Raw genomic sequence first — 9,355 nt, 5'->3', positions numbered from 1 at the left:
AGAGAAGAGGGATGGCATCCAGGAGCAGAGACAGCTGCCAGCTTCACAGGCTGTTAGGTTTTAGGTGTTCTGGATGAGAAAGTTAAAGCAAACAGTCAAGTTACTTCCCGTTGTAAAACAGCAACTTTGGAGGTGACACAACAAACGGTGCCCAGTGTCAGCCAGCTCCTGGCCCTGGCTCTTGTGTCTCCACACAGTGCCTCTGCTTAGGAAAGACCTTGAAGCTCATCCAGTCCCACCCCTCTCTAACCCTGCCAAAGCTGGGGCTAAACCATGCCCCTCAGCACCACACCTCTGCACCACTTCCAGGGATGGGGATTCAACCTCCTCCCTGGGCAGCCTGTGCCACTGAACCCTTCCAGTGGAGGAGTTTCTTCTGATATCCAACTTAAGCATCCCCTGCTGCAACCCAAGGCCACTTCCTCTCCTCCCATCACTTAGAATCATAGAATCAACCAGGTTGGAAGAGACCTCCAAGATCATCCAGTCCAACCTAGCACCCAACCCTATCCAGTCAACCAGACCATGGCACCGAGTGCCTCATCCAGGCTTTTCTTGAACACCTCCAGGCACAGCCACTCCACCACCTCCCTGGGCAGCCCATTCCAATGCCAATCACTCTCTCTGCCAACAAATTCCTCCTAACATCCAGCCTAGACCTACCCCAGCACAACTTGAGGCTGTGTCCCCTTGTTCTGTTGCTGGTTGCCTGGGAGAAGAGGCCACCCCCCACCTGGCCACAACATCCCTTCAGGTAGTTGTAGACAGCAATGAGGTCACCCCTGAGCCTCCTCTTCTCCAGGCTGCACACCCCCAGCTCCCTCAGCCTCTCCTCATAGGGTTTGTGTTCCAGGCCCCTCACCAGCTTTGTTGCCCTTGCTACTAGGGAGAGGAAACCAACCCTACCTGGCTCCAACCTCCTTTCAGGCAGTTGTAGGGAGCAAGGTCTCCCCTCAAGGTGTTTCAGACCTGGCTACCCACAAGAAGGAACAGTCAAGGGAACTGTCTTGAAACACAGAATTAACCAGGTTGGAAAATACCTTTCTCCCATCCATCACTGTCCCCAAGGCTTGCAGGCAGTGCAGGCTGAGCACGAAGCCAGCACAGTCCCCATGCTACCCAAATCTGCTTCCACACCTCCTGGATCTGCTCCTGCCGGTCGTGAGGAAGTGCAGATGGAGAGCAGAGCAGCAGGAACAGCTTGCTACTGCAGAGAGCTTTGGCTCTGCTTGCTCTCAGGAGCTGTGCCAAAGGCTGCCCTGACTCCAGGAGCAGCTCTGGCGTTTTTAACTGCCACAGAACCATCCCCAGCATCTTCTGCACGCAGCCAGGTGGCAGCCACTAGCCACAGGTCTAACTGACCTGTGCTGCAGGCTCTAACAGAGGTGATGCCATCCAGAAGGCCCAGGCCTCCTCCTCTTCACAAAGGTCAGCAGGATCTGGAAGCACCACAAAAGACCTTGGGCGTGGTTATGCACACTCACAACCAGGCTGAGAGTTGAGGCTTTCAGCCTGGAGAAGAGAAGGCTCCAGGAAGACCTCAGAGCTACATTTCAGTATCTGAAGAGCAGCTATAGGAAGGCTTGGGATGGGCTGTGGTGACAGGATGGGGGCAACAGTTTGAAACTGGAGCAGAGGAGACCTGGGTTGGACATCAGGAGGAAGTTGTGCACAACGAGGGAGGTGAAATCCTGGAACAGGCTGCTCAGGGCTGTGGCTGAGGCTCCATCCTTGGAGGCATTCAAGATCAGCCTTGCTGCGGCCCTGGGCAGCCTGCTCTAGTTGGAGGTGTCCCTGCTGACTGCAGGGGGTTGGATAAGAAGACCTTGAGGGTCCCTTCCAACCCACTGCAATCTGTGAATGCTTCTTCTCTCTGAAAGACAAAGAACTGGGACAAGGTCTCAGCAGGCTTGGGCACGGTGGGAGGGGAGAGGAACTCCAGCGAGGCAGTGAACAAAGAGCAGCAGCAGTCTGGAAGTTAAAGTGTTTATTGATGTGTTTAAACTTTGTACATTCCCCACAGACCACACTAAGGAGTTTGCAGGTAAATCTGTGCATAGTGGGAAGAGACACGGAAGGGGGAAGGGGTGGGGGGGTGAAAAAAACAAACCCAAAAACCAAACCAAAAGAAATTAAACTAAAAGTCACAGGGGGAAGAGGGGGGGGGGGAAATAATAGAAAAAAATACACCACAGGTTACCAGAACCTCCAGATTTAAAAAAGCTGTGAGCATTAACACCAACTATACAAGCATTACAAAGACATGATGGTGAGTGAACAACACCCTTTTTGTTCTGGTTTTGTCTGGGGGGGAGGGGGCCAGGGCCTATGCATCCCATTTCCCTTAAAGCAGCAAACTTCTCCCCCCTCTCCCCTCCCCACTCCAAGCCAACTCCACCTTCGCCAGCTCCCAAGGTCCTGATTATTGCAGTGATTTGTCATTGCTGGGCAAACACCCAAAGGGGCAAAAAAGGTCATCCAGAGGGATGCTGAGGCTGGAACCCCCTCTGCAGCCCTTCACTACTTACCCAGGCTGGTGAGGCAGGAGAGCTGGGGAAGGTTAGAGAGCAGTAGCAAGTTGGGGGCTGTTAACGCCAGGTGAGCTACCGAAGGAAACTGGGTCAGGAAAGCAAGAGTTAAATTCAAGACCAGGAACTTCCACCTCTAGAAGCTAAACTGAATCTGGCAGGGGAGTGTGCAGACCCCCAGTATGCACAAACCATGGCCTAACATTCCACTAGAACTATCAAACAAGAGATGCTAGAAGCCTTTTAACTCCTTGCCTCCAGGGAGCCTCCACTCCTAGAGCCCACACCGCTAAGCAGCAGGCTGCACACCACTGGCATGTGAGGATGAGGTTGGTTTCCTTTTCTCTTTTGTTCATCTCTTTCTCGTCATTTTGCCTCTCATCTCAAGGCCTTGTTAGTTACCATTCCCAATTGCTTCCCTAGGCTATCCCTAAATTAATCTCTTTGCAACTTATTCACTTAAAAAAAAAAACCCCAACAACCCCAAACCCAAAAGAAACAAAAAGGAGAATCAAATCAAATCCTGCTTTATATATATATATATATATATATAAAAAAGCCAAACTGACTAAAGAGCCACAACTGTCACCTCTTCCCAAGGCTGGGGCTGGTACAAATGACCCTCAATATACAGGTGGGAATAAAAATCATCAGTTCCCATGGGCTTTTTTTGTTATATATATATATAGATAGAGAGAGAGAGAGAGAGAGAGAGAGCTTGCATCAGACAACAGCACAACAGAAGTGGTTTGGTTTTGTTGGTTGTTTCCCAGATTCCTTAACAAAAACACAAAGAGGGGAAAAAAAAAAAACCCCAAACCCTACATCTCAGTCAAATATCTGCAATAAATCCTTTGTTTGTTTTTTTTTTTCCCATTTAAAGGAGATTTATATATCCTCATATCCTTATATTAGCATTTCTTCACCCATTTAAAAGAATGGAAATTGCAACTCTACAGTAGTAATTATAGTCTTAATGATCCAGGAGTTCTGAATGTAAGATGAAGTCCTCTTGAAGCAACTGTTGGTCAGTAGTTGATCCAAACTGCTGGACCCCTTTGGCCCTCCTGCCCTGGCTGCTCCTCTCTCCCAGTCAGGGCTGTTGTATCTTCAGCTCTCTTATATCTGCATCTGCTCCAGGTATTTGTAAGTGGGGTTCTCGTAGCCATGGTTCTGCATCTTGCTCAGATGCCTCTCTTCTGGGGTGAGCATGGGGTCAACCTTGGGAGAGAGCAGGCTGGTCAAAGGAGGCACCAAAAGCACAGAATTGGAAGGGCCCTAGGTCCAGACTCCCTTTTCAAGCAGTGGCACCCACAGCAGCTTGCAGGATGGGAATGGCCAGGTAGGGTTGGAAGATCTCCAGAGGAAACTCCACAACCTCTCTGGGCAGCCTGCTCTGGGCCTCCAGCACCTTCACACCAAAGAACTTTCTCCTCCTGGTCAGATGGAACCTCCTGGGTTCCAGTTTGTGCCTACTGCCCTTTGTCCTGTCACTGGGCACCACTGAGAAGAGCCCAGCCCCATCCTCTCGGCCCCTGCCCTTCAGCTCTTGCTGAGCACTGATCAGATCCCCACTGGGGCTGCCCTTCTCCAGGCTCAACAGCTGCAGGGCCCTCAGCCTCTCCTTGCAAGTGAGGTGCTCCAGGCCCCTCAGCAGCCAACTGGCCCTCCTCTGGATTCCTTCCAGCAGTTCCCTGTCCCTCCTGAACTGGGGAGCCCAAAACTGGACACAATACTCCAGCTGTGGCACCAGTGGGGCAAAGCAGAGGTGGAGGAGAACCTCCCTGAACCTGCTGGCCAGCTTTGTCCCACAGTAACAAGAGCAAAGAGGCAACTGCTGGACAAACACTGTGGCAAGCAGGGCAGAGGGGGGAAGCCAAACCACAGGAATCATCTGCTTAGCAGAGTTAGGGTTCTAACAACTGCTGCCTACCCTTGCCTCTTTCCCAGAACCCCAGCAAGGATGGGGTTGGAAGGGACCTCTGGAGGTCATCGTCCAAGCCCCCTGCCAAAGCAGGGTCACCCAGAGCAGGCTGCCCAGGAGCAGTGCCCAGGCTTTGAGGAGGTTCTCTCCACAAGCCTGCAGGAAATGTGCTCCTGTCACAGATCTGGGCCCTGCTTCTCTCATTAAGGGGACCATTCTTATGCCACACAGTGGCTGGGCACAGGAGAAGAGCAACTTCCTGCAGGCTCCATCGAGTTGGAAATGTGCATGTTGGGAGCAGAAGGAAGGAGGAGGAGCTGCTCCTCAGCCACCAGCTCATCCTGCTGCCTTAACTGTGGTTCCATTAGCTGGGAGGACAAATTACTATGGATTGAGTGACTTAGTCCCTGGCTAAAGATATCTCCTGAAAAGCTCATTTGCTGCTAAATCCCATCCTGAGGCAGACAGGGAAGCCTAATTGAATTCCCTGTGCTAAGCCAATCCACGTGCACCATGACAGGTCCCAGCACAGCACACTGCTGCCTGGTACCTGATTGCTACTGCTAAGGGAATGAAGATTCACAGAATGGTTTGGGTTGGAAAGGACCTTCAAGATCATCCAGTTCCAACCCCCTGTCGTGGGCAAGGACACCTTTGGCTAGCTCAGGTTGCTCAAGGCCTCATCCAGCCTGGCCTTGAACACCTTCAGGGAGGGAGTATCCACAGCCTCCCTGGGCAACCTGTGCCAGTGTCTCCCCACCCTCACTAAGGGGTTTGTTCCAGCCCTCCTCAAGCTTAAATCCATTCCCTCTCATCCTATCACTACAAGATGTCAGCATCTACAGAGTTAAGCCCCATCTAGGTAGGAGCAGAGCTGCTGGTGGCTTGGCAGCTCCTGCCATCTTCACCCCCCACACACCCTACGTGACTCAAGGCTGCCTATTTCCATCAGGGGTTGTGGAGCAGGAGTTGTTGTTTCTCACCTCCACAATTCCATGGCTGATGGTCCCGTACTGCCTCTTCCTCAGCATCACCAAGCTGATGACTATGACAGTAGCTATGGCAACAGCAATCACCAACAGACCAATCAGGGCACTGCTGCTGAAGCTGAAGTCATCCCGGAGGGAGTTGTCGTTATCCTGGAGGGAAGAAAACAACAGAGAGGGTTGAGGAGGATCAGGAGATGCCCTGCTAAAGGACAACCTGAAAGGTGGCCACCAATAAGTTCTTCGACCATCTGTGGTATCAACACATAAAATCCTTTAGGCTGGACAGGATCTCTATGACCATCAAGTCCAACCATCAAGCCAGCACTGCCAAGCCTGCTGCTAAACTATGTCCCTCAGCACCACCTCTACAAGGCTTCTGGAGCCCTGCAGGGATGGGAACTTCACCACTTCCCAGGGCAGCCAGTTCCAAAGCTTGATAACCCTTTCAGGGAAGAAACTGTCCTTTGTGTCCAACCTAAACCTCCCCTGGCACAACTTGAGGCCATCTCCTCTTGTCCTACCACTTATTATTGAGAAGAGACCAAACTCAGCTCACTCCAACCTCCTTTCAGAGTTGTAGAGAGCCAGGTGGTCTTCCCCCCTTCAGCCTCCTTTTCTCCAGGCTGAACAACCCCACTTCCCTTAGCTGCTCCTCACAAGACCTGATCTCCAGACCCTTCTCCAGCTTCACCACCCACCCCCAGTGCCAAGTCAGTGTCTACTGCGTGTCAACATCTTTGTGCAGAAAGGTTGCACTCTGCTGGACCTCCCCTTGCAGTGCTGAGACACCAAGCCCCAAATTCCCCCAGCCAGAGGGCCCAGCTGCAGGAGTGGTGTGGGTGCAGCAGCCACACACGTACCGGCTCGTCCACCAGCCCCCCGACGCGCTCCGCGTTGAAAATCATCTCCTTCACGTCGAGGGTTTCATCAATGACCTGCCAAAACCACCAGAGCAGGTCATGGAGGGAGCCACACAAAGCACAAGGGAGAAGGAAGATGAAGGCAATCATAGAATGGTTTAGGTTGGAAGGAAAACTCAAAGCTCAGCCAGTTCCAATCCCCTGCCATAGGCAGGGACACCTCCCACTAGAACAGGTCGCTCAAGGACTCATCCAACCTGGCCTTGAAATCCTCCAGGGGAGTTGTGGAGCACAGAAGCACAGAATGGGATCAAAGATCACACTGGGTGATTCTGTGCTCCACAACCTCCCTGGGCAACCTGTGCCAAGGTCTCACCACCCTCACTGCAAAGAACCCTTTCCTAACATCCACTTTCAATCTCCCCTCTGCCACTTCAAACCTATTCCTTCTCCTCCTGGCATTCCCAGACCTTGTCAACAGTCCCTCCCCAGCCCTCCTGGAGCCCCCTTCAGATCCTGCAAGGCCACTCCAAGGTCTCCTCAAAGCTTTCTCTTCTCCAGGCTGCAGCCCTCTGAGCATCTTGGTGGCCTCCTCTGCACTGGCTCCAACACTTCCATGTCCTGCTTGTGTTGGGGGCTCCAGAACTGCACACAGGACTCCAGGTGGAGGGGGGAGAGCAGAGCCAAGGGGCAGAATCCCCTCCCTTGCCCTGCTGCCCACACTGCAGCACACTATGAAACCATTCTGTGGTCAGCTTCAGAAGGTGGTGATTGGACCTCAGGAGGAAGTTCTGCATAATGAGGGAGGTGAAATCTTCTCTCTTTGCTGCCATCAAAGAAATAGGTGGAGGACAGATGGAACACACCAGGTATGCTCAGCAAGCTACCTAGCTGAAATAGAGGCATATCCAAGGGGCTCTGCTTGGGAGAGCAGTCAGCAAGGCAGCCAGCTCTCCAGCTCAGCCTGCCAAAGCTCTAGATCTCTCCTTCCCTCACCCTCCCACCCTTCTGATGCTAATCAGCATTAAGAGCCTACAACAGTCAGAAAACTGCCTCCCCCACACCATATGGAGAAGGCACAGGCTGACATTCTGCAGGCAGGAAGGAGCTGCAGCAATAAGGCACCGCTGTTAATGAGTGTCCACAGCAGGCTCTGCTTCCCCAAACAAAGGTGGAAGGCTCACCACGTTTTCATCCACCTTGTTCTTGCTGTTGATCACTTTCTCCTCGGCGCCAATCAGCCCATCCAGCTCAGTCATGCCAGACCCTGCACCAAAGAGAGCAAGGCAGAGACCATCAGCCAGAGCTCAGGGACGCCCAGCAAGGGCTCCCTACTCTCGGCTGGCGTTTAACGCTGCTGAGCAACCTGTCCTCATGCTGTGTTGGCACAAGGGCAGCCCAGAAGCTATGCTACAGTGACAAGTGACCAGGGGAGGGTCTGTTAATGAGGGTAAATGAGATGGAAATGAGAGGAGGAGTGGGCAAGGCTCAGCACTACCAGGCTGAAGGCTGACCCTAGGAAATGCAGCTGTTAAGTGCCGCTGTTAGAGATGCAACAGGGAAGGCAAACTGAGCGTGCAGTTCCTCACCTCAGTGTGACCCCTGTGACGGAAGCAGACAGCTCCTCCCTGCTGGGAGCCAACGCTGAGGGCAGGCTGTCCCCCTCCCTGTCAGCATCACCCATCCTCTGCCAACCCAGCCCCATCAGTCAGCGCCTGGGGAACGAGAGCCTCAAGGTCACCCCAGCGCCGCGGCGCAGTAATGAGCTGCTTGGCCCTGATCTGGCACCAGCCCAGAACCAATGAATCCCAGGGCAAGGGAGGAGCAAAGAACGACACCAGCCTCTGTACCAGGGCATCACTCACCCACTCCTAGGCTGAAAGCAGCACAGCCTCAAGAGAAGAGCATCACCTAACAGAGGGTGGCTGCTGCGTGCGAGCCGCTCTGAGCAGAGCACTCAAACAGATCCAATCAGTAACAGGAGCCCCACGCAGGACACTCGGAGCTGACACAACACAGAGCCCAAGCACAAGGCCAGCTTGCCATGAGCAGGGACAACACAATGTCCTTCACCACACCTATGCTTCCCTAACACAAAAGCCCACAGCAGGGTCTCCCCGACGAGAGGTGTGGGGTGGGGGAAGTGCTACCATAGCACTCAGCACTGTGCAGTGCCTGCACACACCTCTGCACGGGCTGCTGAGCCTGCAGGTTGTCCAAGACATGATGTCAACTGCTGCTGGAATTGGCAGCCTGTGCTTTGATGAGATGCAAGGCAAGGCTGGTTGGCTCCAAGGCAAGTTTTCAACGTGACAAGCTTTTACTGCCTGCAAATGCCAAAGAGGCTGAATGCTGCACACCAACTGCTTCCAACAGAAGCATCCCAGGTTGCAGAGCAGCTCCTTTTCCTGTGTGGCTCTTTGGAGGCAGTAATCTGATTCCAAGCACTGCCAAGGCTGCCAGTCTGCCTCCTTAGGGCTGCCAAAGCAGGTCATGTACAAGCCAGCCATGGGGCTTTGCTGGAGAGACCAAGCCACAAACAGCTCTCCAGGAGCTCCTCTGCTGCTTTATCCAACCCCTAGGAGCCAAACTAGTGTTGTCTCCAGGGCTGGGAATTCAGCTGCTGCACTGAGCTCTGCTGCTTGTCAGCAAATAACAGACCTGCACCCACGTAGCTCAAAGGCACACTTTGGCTTATCTTCCTCCCAGAGACAAAAAACAACAGAGCCACCAAGAAACCTCCAGAGCTCTCTAGCAACCCTTGTGAGACGGAGAGGGAAAGGAGAAGAGGAGCAAATGAAGGATTCAATCCTCTCTCAAGTCAACAGAAACTAGCCTGGATTCACCATCCTGACGACTCAAAGCAGGTGTCATCCATCCTTCTCCCTCCCAAAACCCAAACTAAAGGCTGCCCCAATTCTTTCCTGAGCAGTAACACTAAATTAGGTCCACTTTGCTCCACAGGAGGGATGAAGGTGACTTACACTGGTAGAGAAATGTTGATACTGAGAATAGTTTCAAGCTCTCTGGCCTTACAGCACGTTCCAAAGCTAT

The 9,355-nt window shown here is 52.8% G+C and overlaps 1 protein-coding gene across 4 annotated transcripts in view; it reads right to left on the bottom strand.

The window, feature by feature from the left end:
• Window positions 1-1,972: 1,972 nt before the first annotated feature.
• The window catches only part of APLP2 (amyloid beta precursor like protein 2), a 62,953-nt gene continuing 55,570 nt past the window's right edge, over window positions 1,973-9,355 (bottom strand). For 3 of the 4 annotated variants that reach the window (XM_064173353.1, XM_064173356.1, XM_064173357.1), the window contains 4 exons: window positions 7,486-7,568; window positions 6,302-6,376; window positions 5,436-5,591; window positions 1,973-3,749 (listed from right to left, as the gene is read on the bottom strand). In XM_064173353.1, the coding sequence (XP_064029423.1) occupies window positions 3,648-3,749; window positions 5,436-5,591; window positions 6,302-6,376; window positions 7,486-7,568 (416 nt within the window). In that variant the 3' untranslated portion in view covers window positions 1,973-3,647. The remainder of the gene's footprint in view (window positions 3,750-5,435; window positions 5,592-6,301; window positions 6,377-7,485; window positions 7,569-9,355) is intronic. The other variant, XM_064173355.1, reaches the window with a different exon arrangement.

The sequence above is a fragment of the Pogoniulus pusillus genome, chromosome 38 (assembly GCF_015220805.1).
Source record: "Pogoniulus pusillus isolate bPogPus1 chromosome 38, bPogPus1.pri, whole genome shotgun sequence".
Taxonomy (NCBI): domain Eukaryota; kingdom Metazoa; phylum Chordata; class Aves; order Piciformes; family Lybiidae; genus Pogoniulus; species Pogoniulus pusillus.
Note: the sequence above shows the minus strand (reverse complement) of the source record. Positions and strands in the feature narration are given on the sequence as shown.